The sequence below is a fragment of the Podarcis vaucheri genome, assembly GCF_965113315.1.
Source record: "Podarcis vaucheri genome assembly, chromosome: 17".
NCBI classification, from domain to species: domain Eukaryota; kingdom Metazoa; phylum Chordata; class Lepidosauria; order Squamata; family Lacertidae; genus Podarcis; species Podarcis vaucheri.
In genome coordinates this window covers 42,010,030-42,026,151 of record NC_138755.1, presented here as the reverse complement: position 1 = coordinate 42,026,151, position 16,122 = coordinate 42,010,030, and the positions used below count along the sequence as shown (strand labels likewise).

The following is a 16,122-nucleotide window of genomic DNA, read 5'->3' as shown; positions in this document are numbered from 1 at the left end:
TAAAGGTACCACTTAAAGGTGGTTAAAGGTGTCGAACAGCTTGGCTCCCGAACAAATCGCTCCCAAACACTGCAGTGTTTTGGTTTGCGAACGTTTTTCAGAAGCCGAACATCCGACGTGGCTTCCGATTGAATGCAGGAAGCTCCTGCAGCCAATCAGAAGTCGCGCCTTGGTTTTCAAACCGTTTTGGGAGTTGGACGGCCTCCCGGAACAGATTAAGTCCAAGAACCAAGGTAGCATTGTATTTAGCTTCACTGAATGACAATGAAGAGAAGGACAAGCCAGTGAATCACGTCTAGTTGAAAAACAGCAACCGCCACAGATGCGTCAGAACTGGACGTGCTGTTGCCATATGACTTTGTTAGGGTCACCTTCCTAGGGGAGTCAACAGAGGCTCAGAGGCTGTAACTGTAGGCACATGCCTTCTGGAATGGTGAGGGGAGGGCGAGGAACTGAGGTAGGTACTGAGGTAGAGACAAGGTGCATGTAAAATAAATATCCATGTCAGTCCTCATCCCTTAAACTGCACAATGGGGATCTCTGATCCTAATGAAGGGGCCTAGAGCGCCAGTATTTGGAACAGAAGCCTTGGCACTGGGGTGGGAGGGAGACAGGGTACCTGCCAAAACTCTGGTCTAGCTCCAAAACCTTCCCAACTGAGGCTCTGCCCAGGCCGAGGGACTGCAGAAACCACAAAGGAGAACCAGTGGGAGGTAATTTACTACAGGCACCAATCTCTTCTACAGCAAATAGCAAGTCTTAAGCACAGAGTAAAATCCGTAATGATAAACTTAAGGACTGTCTGCACTGCCTTTGGCTGAAAAACCAGGAAAGAAGCCCGAGCCCCAAATAGCCTTTTGTATTCTCAGCTCTTACCAGTGTAGATGGAAGCTTCCCTGGCAGCCACAGGCATGTTGGAGGTGTTTGCTACCAGAGCAGTTCTCTTCATAATGCTTTCGACCTTACCATCAACCTCCATTGTCAGCTGCAGAGGCAAGAGAAACAGGACTGAAAACCCACTGGAAAATATGCAGGTAATAAGAGGCACATTGGACAAAATTGGGAGAAATAACAGGGTTGCAAATTAATTGGTCCAAATTATGGAGAAAACTAAAATGGAATATTAAGATTACCCCTTATAGCTTTGTTTACTCAATTTAAGTCAAGCTAAATTGTCTTGACATTAATCCCCTCCCCAAATCCACATACTTTGCTTAGATTAGAACTGCATTGAGGCACAAAGACCACCGTCTACATTTTGCTTGAACAGCATTTCCATACCCAATACTGACCTCTGGGAAGTCTCTGAGGACTTCAGACATTTCATTTCCTCGTTCCCCGCAGCCTACGTATATGATAACATCGCTGTTGGAATATTTGGATAGAGACTGAGAAATCACAGTCTTTCCGCAGCCAAAAGCCCCAGGAATAGCCGTCGTGCCTCCTTGAACACACCTAGAGGAAGAATATAGACTGGATTAGTATTTTAACTTAGAGGGAAAGACACAAGGGACAAACAGATAGAAGGGAAGTGCAACATATATTTTAAAACTGGCACAAGCCCCAAGATTTAAAGAGGACATGTTGAATCTGACCATTTAAGGTATCCTGCCCCACTCCAGCAGTATTTAAAATGTCAGAAGAGTAGCTGTACCCTGAGAGCACTCTTAATGAACGTTGAAAGCCACTTTGGAGCTCTTTCAGCTAAAGAGTGAAATAAAAATGTTTCAAAGAAATATGGGTCTGTTATAGCAAAAACAGAAACCTTTGCTCTTGCTTCTATGTAAACTGGCAGTTTGCATGGGCTGTATATGTTTGCTCGTTCTTGCCAAACCCTTTTCTCTCTATATGCAATGTTTTAAATGGAAAACACAACCGAAGACGTGGTTCAGCATTAATAGAAAGATCTTTCGCTTTTTAATATTAAAATCGTTATCGTGGTTTTAGTGCTCTAAGCATTGCACATGCCGTTATTCCAGTTATGCTGCCAGCGACAGTTCTACTATGCATAACTGGAGAACTTTTCTTCTACTAAAAGCAGCAGCAAAAAACAGACTTTGCAATCATGGTTGCTACTTACGGAAAGAGGGCATCAAGGACTCTCTGACCAGTTAAGAGAGGGTGATTGGCGGGCAACTTTTCTGTGACAGGGCGGACTTGCCGTACAGGCCAGACCTGGACCATAGTGAATTTTTCCTTCACTCCCTCAAACTCCAGCTCCAACATAACATCCTGCAAGAGGGCGGTGAAACCAAGAACAAACAAGAAATACTGGAAGCTGTGCTGGTAAAAAGTCAGCTAGGACGATGGCATGCTGCTGACTTCAGCAAAGTCACATTGATATTAAAAAGTGGGGTCCTGGCGTCATTTATAGTCAGTAGACAGGAAGCAAAGAGGTTTGCTGGTGGTGGCAGGTCCTGCGTCAAGCCACTTCTGCAAGCTGCCTCCATGACAGCAATTTTGGCATCCCTCAAGCAACCCTTATCTGCTAGGAATTTGTGGGAGTCAGTAGGACTCCCTGGTGGTGGAGAGACAGAGGGAATTTTACCAAGCCGGGTAACCTGTCTCTTCCCTGCCCAAGAGATTGCATATTCTGCACAAGTGCTGAGGCAGTGCTTGTAGAATATGGAGATCTGCTGGAAGGGCCACAGTTGTCTATACAGAGGGAATAACAGAGTGCATGGCCTCATAACAGAGCACTGGAGTTTTTCTTGCACACTAAGCGTATCAGTGAAATTGAGTCTATCGTACCTTCACCACCTTCTTCCCTAATCAGGCCCATTTTTCTCACACACACACACACACACACACACACACACACGTCCTGGCTGCTGTGAAATCCAGCCCAGTCAAGGCAAGAACGCAGGTGCTGGAAAAGGGAGAATGAGAGCAGAGTTTTTCTCTAGCTCCACTGTTTCCCCCTACTTAAAACACAGACCTGCAGAGACTTCATCGTCTGAGCAAGCGCAAAAATTTATGAAATGGGAAGTGTTTCCTCCAGCGTACTACCATGTCTGATACAGTTCACACAAAACCTGGCATCATGCAAGGACAAAACATTAGGCAGCGGAGAAAAACTTATTATTTGCAGAAAAACTTACAGACGCGTCGTAATTCCCAGGTGGAGCAATGTAGGTCACCGTCCCCCTGTTTCGCGGGGGCAGCATGATCTTGTGTTTGATAAGAGAGTTTTCAGTCACTAGGCCATAAATATCACCGCCTGTGATATGACTGCCAACCTGAAAGTCAAAGAGACTGCTAATATTAATATACAGAGGTATTATATGTCCACAGTACAAGATGCATTAAAAACATTATGGATACCCAACTGCAAAGCGGGTCAATTCAGGTTGGTCAACAGCGCTGCCAAAATACAATCAACAGCAAACATGTTCTCCGTAACTTACCCGCAGGTTTTTGACAGGCGAGAAGTCCCATTTGAGATCTCTGCTCAGAGCTGTCACATTTACTCCTCTGGGGATGTAAATGCTCTGGGTTTGAGTGCTGATGTCTGACAGAGGCCTCTGAATACCGTCAAAAATGGCTCCCATGATTCCGGGGCCAAGCTCCACCGAGAGGGGCTTGCCAGTACGAAGTACGGGGTCTCCTACAGAAACACCAGCTAAACAATTGGTTAAGGAAGGCATCCTAAAGGTGGTGTCAAGCTAACTAGAAATGTATTAACTGGTTCACTAACCAATTACCCTTCATGGTGGGCCACAAAAAAATCTTGCAACGGAACTTCAGGTTTCAGCCAACGGCTCCCATTCTGGGAGGGAGAAAAACATTTTGGTGAGGCAACAAGTACAGTCGTACCTTGGTTCTCAAACAGAATGCGTTCTGAGAGTCCAGAACTGTTCAAAAACCAAGGCGCAGCTTCCAATTGGCTGCAGGAGCTACGACGGATGTTCGGCTTCCAAAAATCGTTCAAAAACCGGAACACTCACTTCCAGATTTCGATCGTTTGGGGGCTGATTTGTTCAGGAGCCATTTGAGATCCAAGGTACGGCTGTATTTTCAGACATTCCAGAGAATAGCAAGAATGTTGTTTCAACTCCAGAGGTCTTTGACTTAACATAAACCAACCCAGAGAGTTTAGCAAGCCAATGTGGTTCTGAAGGTGGGCAGAATAAAGGTTGGCGCTATTTTTGCCTCCTCTTGGGAAAAAGGAAATGAGTCGCAGGCCAGACTACAATAAACTGTATAATTCTGATAAACCTACTGTGACATGAGTCTCTCTAACCTTCTACACATCATCCTTGTTTTGCTTACTTGTTTATACTTGTGATTTTTAATTTTTTTACAATTTCAAATACAAAATACAATTGTAAACCAAGAAAACTTTAATTATAATAAAAAAGAGCTAGGGTTTTGTTTTAAAAAAAATACAAAATGAATTGCTCAGTTCCCCAGGCAGATAGGATTATTCCCATTATGGATGGGGTTCCACTTGCTCTTAGGGATCAAACTGGAAGTCATGCCAGACCAAGAATGGTGTTCTGTTGTCTAGGCAATAACTTTGGCCCAGAAGCTTTGGCTGGTACACCAAGTGCACCCACTACTTGAAACCAAGGATCTTGGCTCCCACTGAAGTCATCATCCCGTTTTCATTTTTACTCTACTCAACATACCCTTGAATGGCAGAAATCACACACCAGCTGAAAGGATACAGGTTTCCTCATATACCTGAATAGTTGCCATGTCCCCCTCCAGCCGGATAATTTCTCCGACAAGCTCACAGTGGCCAACTCGTACCAATTCATACATAGCTGCACCTGCCATGTTGCAGGCAGTGACAACTAGGGGAAACAAAAGAAAGAGATGAATGCAGATTCAAAACTGTGATTTCCCGTTGGAAGATAAAAGGTAAAGGGACCCCTGACCATTAGGTCCAGTTGTGACCGACTCTGGGGTTGTGGCGCTCATCTCGCTTTATTGGCCGAGGGAGCCGGCGTACAGCTTCTGGGTCATGTGGCCAGCATGACTAAGCCGCTTCTGGCGAACCAGAGCAGCGCACAGAAACGCCGTTTACCTTCCCGCCAGAGAGGTACCTATTTATCTACTTGCACTTTGACGTGCTTTCGAACTGCTAGGTTGGCAGGAGCAGGGACCGAGCAACAGGAGCTCACCCCGTCGCGGGGATTCGAACCGCCGACCTTCTGATTGGCAAGCCCTAGGATCTGTGGTTTAACCCACAGCACCACCCACGTCCCTTCCCGTTGGTAGGAAGGGACAATTCAGTAGCTTTGCATTTTTAAATTTCTGCAAATACAGTGTTTTGTTTGCAACTGGAAGTAGAGCCCAAAATATTGCTGTAATGCATGATAGACTCCTATTACTGAAGTGGTAAGGGAACCACGTGTTTGGGCTTCTCGGCTGCGAGTCCTGGAAGTCCTGCTCCCTGTCTTGCTAGCCTTTTCCAACTGGCCTGGGAGGGTGGGGGCCGACTTACTAAAGCTACAAAATCTGGGGCTGCTGAGCAGACGAGTGGGTTGAGGTGTCATTTAGGGAGTTTTGTGGGGATAGCAGGTGTTGCTGCTATTGATATTAATCTTTGCATCTTTATTTTAGATCTTATGATTTATATGGAAATGTTCAATTTGGTTCTGTACTTTTTTGATGCTTTGCTTTAGCACTAATTTTGCTATGTTTGTAATTTTGCAAGTAGTTTCTGTTTTGCAAGCCGCCTCGAGCAAGGCATGGGTTGAACTGTGGAAAGGCGGGTCTACAATTAGAATGATGCATGTATGTTCCTTCCTTAAAGAAAGGTGGGTGCCAGGAAGCAGGGTTCTAGCCTAGCCTTCTCCCTGGCATGCTACTTTGTAGAGCAATTTTTGTGTGTGTGCAGAGGAGAATACTGTCATGAGGTCACAGAACAACAAAGATGGAAAGCTGGAAAAACCACAAAGTCTAGTCCAAGCCCTGCAATGCTGGAATCTTTCACCCAGCCCGGGGCTAGAACCCATGACCTTGAGATTTGCAGTTAAGAAAAGCCGTAAGGCCAGCAAGAAAGGAGATGGCTGGTGGATCCTAATGCCACAAAAGCTCTGATTTTTCTCAAAAGCAGGGGTGGGATCAATCTATGCAGATTTGCTCTTCCTTGAGAAAGGGGGCATTTAAGGGACTCTATCAGGTGAAAGGATGCCGGTTCCCAAATAACTCCTATCATCCTGTCCAGAGCTTTCAGACCACGCCTCTCCTGGACACGACTATGGAGGATAGTTCTTTCTAAGCACCATTTCACTGCTGCTCATTTAAAGTACACATACCAAGGGCACTTACCAGGTCCTGAAACTCCAAAGACATAGCCAAAGGCATCCTCTCTGTCTTCATCACGTACTTTGGGAAGCTTGGAGAAATCCATCTTTACTGTCCAGCTAGCTGAGAAGAGGGGGAGAAAAGTCTAGTTTGCATGTTTGGTTAAAGGTAAAGGGATCCCTGACCATTAAGTGCAGTCATGGCTGACTCTGGGGTTGCGGTGCTCATCTCGCTTTACTGGCCGAGGGAGCCGGTGTACAGCTTCTGGGTCATGTGGCCAGCATGACTAAGCCGCTTCTGGCGAACCAGAGCAGCGCACGGAAACGCCGTTTACCTTCCCGCTGGAGCGGTACCTATTTATCTACTTGCACTTTGACGTGCTTTCGAACTGCTAGGTTGGCAGGAGCTGGGATCGAGCAATGGGAACTCACCCCGTCGCGGGGATTCAAACCGCCAACCTTCTGATCGGCAAGTCCTAGGCTCTGTGGTTTAACCCACAGCGCCACCCGCATCTCTTTGTTCGGTTAGCCTACATCAAATCACAGCAAGGCCACTCACAATTAGCGCACAGTGGAATCCCCCCACATTACATGCATTCTCTCACTTTTTGAGTCTGAATCTTGTGTTCCCCCCACAACTGTCAGTTAAGTAGCTGAGCAACTATGCAGGACTGTATACCAAGGTTATTCTGCATCTTGAGGTGTATACGAAATCTTGCCATGAAATAATCAGAGTGCTAAAGAACTCAGTAAATATTCTTTTCAGTTCCCTATTTTAGCTGCTGATCTCTGTGGAATGCTCTTCTGGCTTGGACTCTTTACAAATGAGAATGAGATTATCACCCCTCTCTTATTGTCCATTCCAGGTCGCCTAGCCCCTGCCACAGCATCCTTTCTCCTGGCAGATCAAAAGGAGCAGATGACAGCAAAGGTTGCAAGGTTTTTAGCTGGAGCAATCAGAATAAGGTCCACTATTTGACTGCTCATTCTGGAGCCTAAAGTGTGTTTCATATAATCAACTTTTTATTTCTGTTCTCCGTATATTGCACTGCTGTTTTATTGCTATGGCTGATGGCTGACGAAAATAAAGATTCATTCAAGAAGGATATCTGTGAAAATCTGCAGGTACACAATATGTAATCACAACTGCTAGCTCAGCAGCCCTGGAATGTATTTGGTGTTGAGGAAGCTCTCAACACTATTCAGACACAGCTACAAAATAAGTGTGCTTATGGTTCAAACATTTGTTGCAGGCCTTCCTTTGTGCTGATCTGAAGCATCACCAAGATAGCCTTATACAACCCTGGCTACCTACAAGTGTTAGAAATTAGCCAGGCGCCAGGCGCGTTTTGCTACTGGCGTGGGTCCAGTTGCCACCACATGGGGGATCTCTGGATGCCAGGTTGGCAAATGACATCTCCATCTGGCTGGACCCCTTTCTTAATCAGGTAAGCAGAAGAGCTTATTTATCACATTTATATCCAAACTTTCCCCCCTCCAAAGCATAATTCAGGAGTTACTCCAGAACAGAGGGTGTGGAGAAAAACTATGAATAATTAGCACACTGTGAGAAAACATTATGCCCATAAACAAGAAGGGAGTATATTATGGTAACATATTTGGGTTTTGACCCTTTCAGCGGGTTCCTCTTTCCCTTAAACCTGTTTTTAACATTCCCACTATTTTATGAAGCTATCCACTTACAAAGGTTACACACTGTTTTGGAGATCAGGAAATGGGAGTTGCAGAGTTGAATACTGTACACACATTTCTACTACATTCTTTAAAGAATTCTGCTACAATAAACTTAAAACACATTTTCACCCATAACATGGCATGTTGATTGCCTGAGATCAATTTTAGCCAAACCAAATAACCATTTTACAGTGCAACGCCTAACAAGAGTTACCTTGTTCAGCTCACACTGGGGAGTCCAATATGTTTTGACCTAAGGTTTTTTTGTTAAAAAAAGACTGATTTCCCCCCCAACAAAATCTGAATCAGTTTGAAATTAAAATCACATGTGTGTCGCAACCAAGATTCTCGTCTGAAGCAATCAGCCAGAAAGCAATGCATGGAAAAATACAAAAAGGTCCATACCTTAGGGGAAGCAACAACAACAACAAAATAATCCACCAGTCTTATGAAGGAATCCAAACACAGGAAAAAGCAAACGATTTGCCTTCCTGGCTCTGAAGAGATAGGAAAAAAGGCATTTCAGGAAGACACAGCAAAGAAAAGATTGTCACCTGACCAGATGAGTCATCCATCCCTCCCCAAAAGGACTGCTGCAATAGCAAGTCACGTTGCTCAAGGCCCAACTAAATTTAAAATGTGCTCTTTTTGAATTTCAACACACTCCGTCGTGCTAAGGCTGAAAGCAAAATCAACTCTCAGTCACAAGCTGTTTCCATGCTTTGGCAAGACCCAAAGAAGAGGAGACACACTGTTTTTGCTATCTCAAGAGCCCATTTATAAAATGATCAAGTCAGAAAATAAAATGCCTCTGTTTTATTGCATTCTTCACTTCTGCAGAACTAATGAGTCACTGTCCAGTCTAACTGCAGCAATTACCTTGTGGGGCAAGAATGGGGATCTGGTGACCCTATGAAATTGTAGTCCAGGTAAAGGACCCCTAGATAAAGGGGTCCAGTCTAAGTCCAGTCAAAGGCAACTATAGGGTTGTGGCGCTCATCTTGCTTTCAGGGTGAGGGAGCCGGCGTTTGTCCGCAGACAGCTTTCCAGGTCATGTGACCAGAAGGACTAAACTGATTCTGGTGCAACGAAACACCGTGACGGAAGCCAGAGTGCATGGAAACGCTGTTTATCTTCCCGCTGGAGTGGTACCTATTTATCTACTTGCACAGGCGTGCTTTCGACCTGCTAGGTTGCAGGAGCTGGAACAGAGCAACGTGAGCTCACTCTGTTGCAGGGATTCCAACCGCTGAACTTGCGATCGGCAAGCCCAAGAGACTCAGTGGTTTAGATCACAGCGCCACCCATGTCCCTTTAAGTCCAGGTATGGCAGAAACATTGCCCACACATTCGCTCAGAATATGTTTTTGAGCTGTAAAACACTAATTCCACACTTTATTGCAATCATATATGAACAAATGTGGTGACACAACCAGGCACTGGTCCAGACCTGCTTAGTTGCAGCAAGGTGGACTTCATGTGCTTTCAGCTTATACCAATGGGGACATCCAGATTTTATTACAAAACCTTACTGCTCATGAGGGGTTGCTATGTAACAAAAGAAGCTGCCCCCTCCCATTACTACAGTGGTACCTTGGTTCTCAAACTTAATCCAAAGAGTTCCAAAACCAAGGGGCGCTTTCCCATAGAAAGTAATGCAAAACGGGTTAATCCGTCCCAGACAATTAACAACAACGCTCAAACAGCCATTTAACATGAATTTTAATATCTAATGAGACCACTGATCCATAAAATTAAAGCAACAAACGATGTACTGCAGTCACACAATCAATCAAGCAGTAGCTGAAGTGGGTATCACACAGTCACAAAAAAAGAGCTGCAAAAACAGAAATGCAAAATAAATAGCAAAAGGAGACAGACCTCAGTGAAACACTCAAAACAGAGGTGTGGCCCTCAAAATGGAGCACATTCACCTTCCGAAAAAAGTTCGCAAACCGGAACACTTATTCCAGGTTTGCGGTGTTTGGGTTCCAAGTTGTTTGAGTACCAAGGCGTTTGAGAACCAAGGTACCACCGTACTTTGCTAATAATCCTAATCCAAAAATATCAACGCTGCCTAAAGCTAAGGAACATCATGACAACTGAATGACCCAATCTGCAAGCCTGATTCTTCCAAGCCTTTAGGGTTGATTCTTCTACAGCCAGTCCAGGCACTGCCAAAAAATAGTGAAATCCAAGACATCATATACACATTTTGAACCACATTCTTCCCTTAATGACTTCAAGTACAAATTTGGTGGTGTGAACTATTGTGATACAATTGCCTATTATGAATTTTGTCCTCTCCTTTATAATTAAAAAGCTAGTTCAAACTCCCACATAGAAAAAAGTTGTAATTTTCAGTCAACAGACTTCTCCTTCAGCATTCAGTATCTTAGACTGTTTGAATAATTGGGGCTATATGCATTGACAGAGGACCAAACCGTTCTCGGCCATTTCTAAAAACTCCTGCAACACGACACTAGAGACAATTGTTTCAGAAAAGATCAAACCTAATCTTTCTAATTTGGTTCAAACTTCGCCCCAACTCAGACACAGTAGTTAGATCAGAAAGAATGATTAACAGTGAGTGACTAACAGTGAAACATACATGAATTATTCTCTTAAGTCTATTGCTTGGCTTGAGTTCTTCCATTCTACCATACAACAAACTGCTTTGCAACTAAAGGAGAATCAATTTTCCCAAGGCAAATTAAGCATTAAGTTGATGGAAAATACTGACATTACTTCCTCCACTTCTCAATTTGTTCTCTATTGAACTTTATTAAGACAACAAGAAATAGAACTCAAGCTATTTGCATATATAAGAACAATTAATTACACCATAGGAAGCCAATGGTGTTTAAATGGGGGAGGGGGAATATATGAACATATTACGTACTGCATATTATTGTGTAATCTTTTTAAAATGAATTTTGGATCACCTGCATAAAGAGAAATTGTACCAAAAAAAGGCAGAATATGTTTTCTAATTACGTAAAGCTCTGTTCAGATATAGTAAAGCTCTGTTCAGATAAAGTAAGATTACATCTATCAATTTAAGAGCCCCCATTTTCAATTTCCAAATGCACAATAAGCAAACCAGGGTTTAGAGAAGCTTCTCATCTTTCATTTTCTGTTCTCTCAGCTTAAGCTCATTCAGACACCACACAAAAATATAATCAGTGCAAATGATGGCTTGCAAGCCCACCTCCAATCATCCTTCTATTTTGGATTAACAGGTAATTGCAGACTATAGTTTTGAACTGGAAGAGGAACTTACAAAGAAATATGACTCAAGAAAGCAAGCCAAGCCCCAAGCTGCAAAGGGAGGCATAGCTATAAAAAATACCATGGATCACTAAATTAATCTAATTGGAAATGTGAACTCCTTCTTAACCACCAGACCTTGAGCAAAAGCAACTCAACCACCAGTCATGCCAAGGAAAATATTACTATGAGCAACTGTCATATTATCCAGCATTTGACTGCGGCTATTCCCAATACCTTGACAAAAATGATTTTACCTAGGAGCAGACAACTCCTCATTGTTCACAATGGGCCCCAAATCAGAAACATAAGAAAAAGCCAGCTTCTTGGCATGGTTTTAAAAAGAGATTATTAAAAATTAAAAAGCTTTCTTCCAGGCAAATTTCTCCCCAGCTTTTTGAATTCTGAATTAGAATAATAATAATAATAATTTATTATTTATACCCCGCCCATCTGGCTGAGCTTCCTTAGCCACTCTGGGCGGCTTCCAAAAAAATATTAAAATACTGTAATCCAATCTTAGAGTTAGAAGGGACCCAGGGGTCATCTAGTCCAACCCCCTGCAATGCAGGGATCTCAGCTAAAGCATCCAGGACAGATGGCCATCCAACCTCTGCTTAAAAACCTCCAAGTAGGTAAAATGTAAAGGACCCCTGTAAAGTTAATTCCATAGGGCTTGCCGATCGAAAGGTCGGCGGTTCGAATCCCCGCGGCGGGGTGCGCTCCCGCTGCTCGGTCCCAGCGCCTGCCAACCTAGCAGTTCGAAAGCACTCCCGGGTGCAAGTAGATAAATAGGTACCGCTTACCAGCGGGAAGGTAAACGGCGTTCCGTGTGCGGCTCTGGCTCGCCAGATGCAGCTTTGTCACGCTGGCCACGTGACCCGGAAGTGTCTCCGGACAGCGCTGGCCCCCGGCCAATAGATGTGAGATGGGCGCACAAACCCCAGAGTCTGTCAAGACTGGCCCGTTCGGGCAGGGGTACCTTTACCTTTACCTTTAAAGTTAATTCCAGGCAAGGGCGACTATGGGGTGCCGCACTCATCTTGCTTTTCAGGGCGAGGGAGCTGACATTTGTCCACAGACAGCTTTCCGTGTCACGTGGCCAAATAAGAAGAGTCCACAAGCTGAGCTTATTTAGGGAGAAGCATCCCACTCACGTCTCCTGGACCTCTCAGCAGCTTGTAAACATCCTTAAAGGTTTTCTAAGCTAAGGTGGTTTCATTCCTACCTGAGCTGATAAGATACCACTTCTCAAAACCTGGGCCTGTTTAAAAGTTCAGGGGGACAACTATGGTTATGTAAACACATAGGATTTGAAGTGGCCAGGGCTCATTTTTTCAGAGCACTTTTGCACATACAGTGGTACCTCGATTCCCGAATGGCTTAGTTGTCAAACAAATCGGCTCCCAAACGCCGCAAATCCGGAAGTGTTCCGGTTTGTGAACGTTTTTCGGAAACCAAACATCCGACGTGGCTTCCGACTGAGTGCAGGAAGCTCCTGCAGCAAATCAGAAGCCACGCCTTGGTTTTCAAATGCTTCCAGGAGCCGAACTGACTCAGATTAAGTTCGAGAACCAAGGTACCACCACTGTAACACTTTGCAATTGTACATATATTTGCACGATAATGTTGCCTTAAGCAGGCGTTTCTATATATGCTGTCTGTAACAAAGTAGTGGGCATCAGTGTTCTCCCCTCCCCTCCCCTCCCCTCCCTTACTCTATCCATGCCCCCTAAGTGATGGAAAGAACATAGCAGTTCACTGCACCCTATGCAGTTTCTTCCTTCCTTTCATAAAATAGTGCATCTGCCTATATGTTAAAATATTAAACAGAAGTGCTTCAGGTGCCGCCAGCATCAGAGGGGTGGTGAGCGACTACTGGAGAAAGGTCTTTTTTAGTGTGAGACACCCCAACTGTAGAATATTTTCCCCAGGGAGACTCACCTTCATGTCTGAGACCCTTTATTTCCCCAGGCTTTTAACCTAATCAGTTTTATCTCTGCCGATTATTTCTCTGCTCCACTTTAAAACAATGCAACACCACCATTTTTTTAATTTAAAAAATGTGTTTCCTGTAATTGTTATAAACCACCTGGGAACCTATTGAAGGTTAGGGTGCAAGTCCTTTACAATACACACCCAGAGACACAGATGCATTGGGGATCTACCTCTGCTCTTTCGCTTTTACAGTATTTTGTTTTCATGGCTGCACATGGGTAGTAGCTTGCTGCAGCTCTCATTAATGCACCCCTCCTTCTACAGTGTCAGTGGCCACCACACATGCATTCATTATCAGGCCTCATGCAACACATCGAAATGTCAACTGCATTGTTATGTGAAAGAGCAATTTTACGCAAGCAAATGAATACAGAAAGTGAGTCTTATTTACACAACAACAACACCCTAAGAACAACAACACCACCACCACCCTACGCTCCTCAACCACAGATTTCTAACTAAAACAGCAAAGACATAACTGAGGCAAGGATTTCAGAGGAGGGAAATGCCCCACCTCTGTAGTAATATGAGCTTTCATCCTGTTTTTCTCTGTAAGCTGCCTTGAGTCCCGTCAGGGAGAAAGGTGGGGTACAAATAAATATGATGATGGGTTAGTGACCAGCTGTAAGATGTTTTTTGCTTGTATCCGTTTGATTACGAGACTTCCCCTGCTGTTTGGTGCCATCTCATCAGCAATAAGCACCCAAAACACCGCCATATAAGCCCCCCATTTTTTTGAACTGGCCTAGAGGAGAGGACAAACCTAGACAGCATCTTCAAAAGCAGAGACATCACCTTACCAACAAAGGTCCGTATAGTTCAAGCTCTGGTTTTCCCAGTAGTGATGTATGGAAGTGAGAGCTGGACCACAAAGAAGGCTGATCACCAAAGAATGGATGCTTTTGAATTCTGGTGCTGGAGGAGACTCTTGAGAGTCCCATGGACTGCAAGAAGAACAAACTTATCCATTCTGAAGGAAATCAGCCCTGAGTGCTCACTGGAAGGACAGATCCTGAAGCTGAGGCTCCAAGACTTTGGCCACCTCATGAGAAGAGAAGACTCCCTGGAAAAGACCCTGATGTTGGGAAAGATGGAGGGCACAAGGAGAAGGGGACGACAGAGGACGAGATGGTGGGACAGTGTTCTCGAAGCTACCAGCATGAGGGAGGCAGTGGAAGGCAGGAGGGCCTGGCGTGCTCTGGTCCATATTCGGCCCTCTTTGAGGGGCCCCGGAGAGAAAGGCGCCCTTCAGCGCAAGGGCGAGGGGGGAGAAGCGCTGACGGGGCGGGAAGGAGCCGTGACACCTCCTGGGAAGCCGGTCTCAAGGGAGGGAGCCAGAGGGAGAGAAGGGCGGCGAGGCGGGAACTCACCTCACCTCACCTCGGGGGAATGACTGGAGCAGCTCCGCGCGCGGTGACTCAGGAAGCGGCCGACCCCCGACTGCCGACGCGCCCTTTCCCCGGCGGACTAATCCTGCAGGCGCCTCCGGAAGTGACGCCAGAGCACTTCCCGTCGAGCCTCTCGGGCTTCGGAGGACCTTTCTCGCGGCGCCTGCGCGCTGGGGGTGGCAAAATGCCGTAAAGGAAATCAGGGGCGGGGCGCCGAGGTTGCGACAAGCTGGGCGGGCGGGGGCGGCGGCGAGGATGCGGCCTTGACGGCTTTGCCTCACAGACGGGGGTTGAGCCCCGCAGAGGTACGAAAGTCAAGAGGTGCGCATCGTCCGGCCAGAGAAGGAGCTTCCGGGTTCGCGTGGCGCGCCATTGACAAAACTTCCCCGCAGAGTGAAAGCTGCCCGTCGGGGGAAGCGGGGGGGGGGGGGGAATCAAGGATTTCATCACAGCTGTTTGAACCCTAAAGTGCAACGCCCAAATAAAAGAAGCAGAGAGCGGGGCTTGGTATCTTTTTTTAAAAAAGCTCATTTCGTGTGAACATTTTTTAAAAATTAGGTTTTTAAACATTGGGAAATGACCCTCCCAAAATAAATGCAAAAGCAAAGCAAACACTTTCATGCGCTTTTACACAAGCGCGCGCACATATACACATTGCTGTTTTTCCTGGGGACACACATTGGGTACGCGTACCCCTAAACGCCCCTTCATGGATCACTGCCTTGCCGTGGCGAAGGGGCTTGAAGAACTCAGAGAAGCTATGAACTACGCCGAGCAGGGTACACAAGATGAACAGGTCATAGTGGAGAGTTTTGACCAAACGTGATCCACCTGGAGTAGGAATCGGCAAGCCACTCCAGTATCCCTGCCAAGAAAACTCCATGGACAAAGACAACAGGCATATAAAAGTTATGACACTGGAAGATGAGCCCCTCAGGTCGGAAGGTGTCCAACATGCTACTGGGGAAGAGCGGAGGACAAGTACAAGTAGATCCAGAGCTGATGAAGCGGCTGGGCCAAAGCCGAAAGGACGCTCAGTTGTGGATATGCATGGAAGCGAAAGGAAAGTCCAATGCTGTAAAGAAAAATATTGCATAGGAACCTGGAATGTAAGAACCATGAACCTGGGTAAGTTGGATGTGGTCAAAAATGAGATGGCAAGAATAAATATTGACATCCTGGGCATCAGTGAGCTAAAATGGACGGGAATGGGCGAATTCAGTTCGGATGACTACCATATCTACTACTGTGGGCAAGAAACCCGTAAGAGAAATGGAGTGGCCCTCATAGTCAACAAAAGAGTGGCGAAAGCTGTACTGGGATGCAGTCTCAAAAATGATAGAATGATCTCGATACGAATCCAAGGCAGACCTTTTAACATCACAGTAATCCAAGTTTATGCACCAACTACTGGTGCTGAAGAAACTGAAATTGACCAGTTCTATGAAGACTTACAAAACCTTATCGAAGTGACACCAAAGAAGGATGTTCTGCTCATTATAGGGGATTGGAAT

The 16,122-nt window shown here is 45.3% G+C and overlaps 1 protein-coding gene across 4 annotated transcripts in view; it reads right to left on the bottom strand.

The window, feature by feature from the left end:
• Positions 1 to 14,760, bottom strand: part of ATP6V1A (ATPase H+ transporting V1 subunit A) — a 31,686-nt gene extending 16,926 nt beyond the window's left edge. Inside the window, exons 1-8 of one of the 4 annotated variants that reach the window (XM_082206078.1) lie at positions 14,601 to 14,760; positions 6,283 to 6,381; positions 4,671 to 4,799; positions 3,408 to 3,622; positions 3,102 to 3,239; positions 2,081 to 2,232; positions 1,293 to 1,455; positions 877 to 985 (exon numbers count right to left, since the gene is read on the bottom strand). In XM_082206078.1, the coding sequence (XP_082062204.1) occupies positions 877 to 985; positions 1,293 to 1,455; positions 2,081 to 2,232; positions 3,102 to 3,239; positions 3,408 to 3,622; positions 4,671 to 4,799; positions 6,283 to 6,364 (988 nt within the window). In that variant the 5' untranslated portion in view covers positions 6,365 to 6,381; positions 14,601 to 14,760. Of the gene's footprint in view, positions 1 to 876; positions 986 to 1,292; positions 1,456 to 2,080; positions 2,233 to 3,101; positions 3,240 to 3,407; positions 3,623 to 4,670; positions 4,800 to 6,282; positions 6,382 to 14,595 lie in introns of all 4 variants that reach the window. The other 3 variants (XM_082206080.1, XM_082206079.1, XM_082206081.1) reach the window with 3 other exon arrangements.
• Positions 14,761 to 16,122: the final 1,362 nt, after the last annotated feature.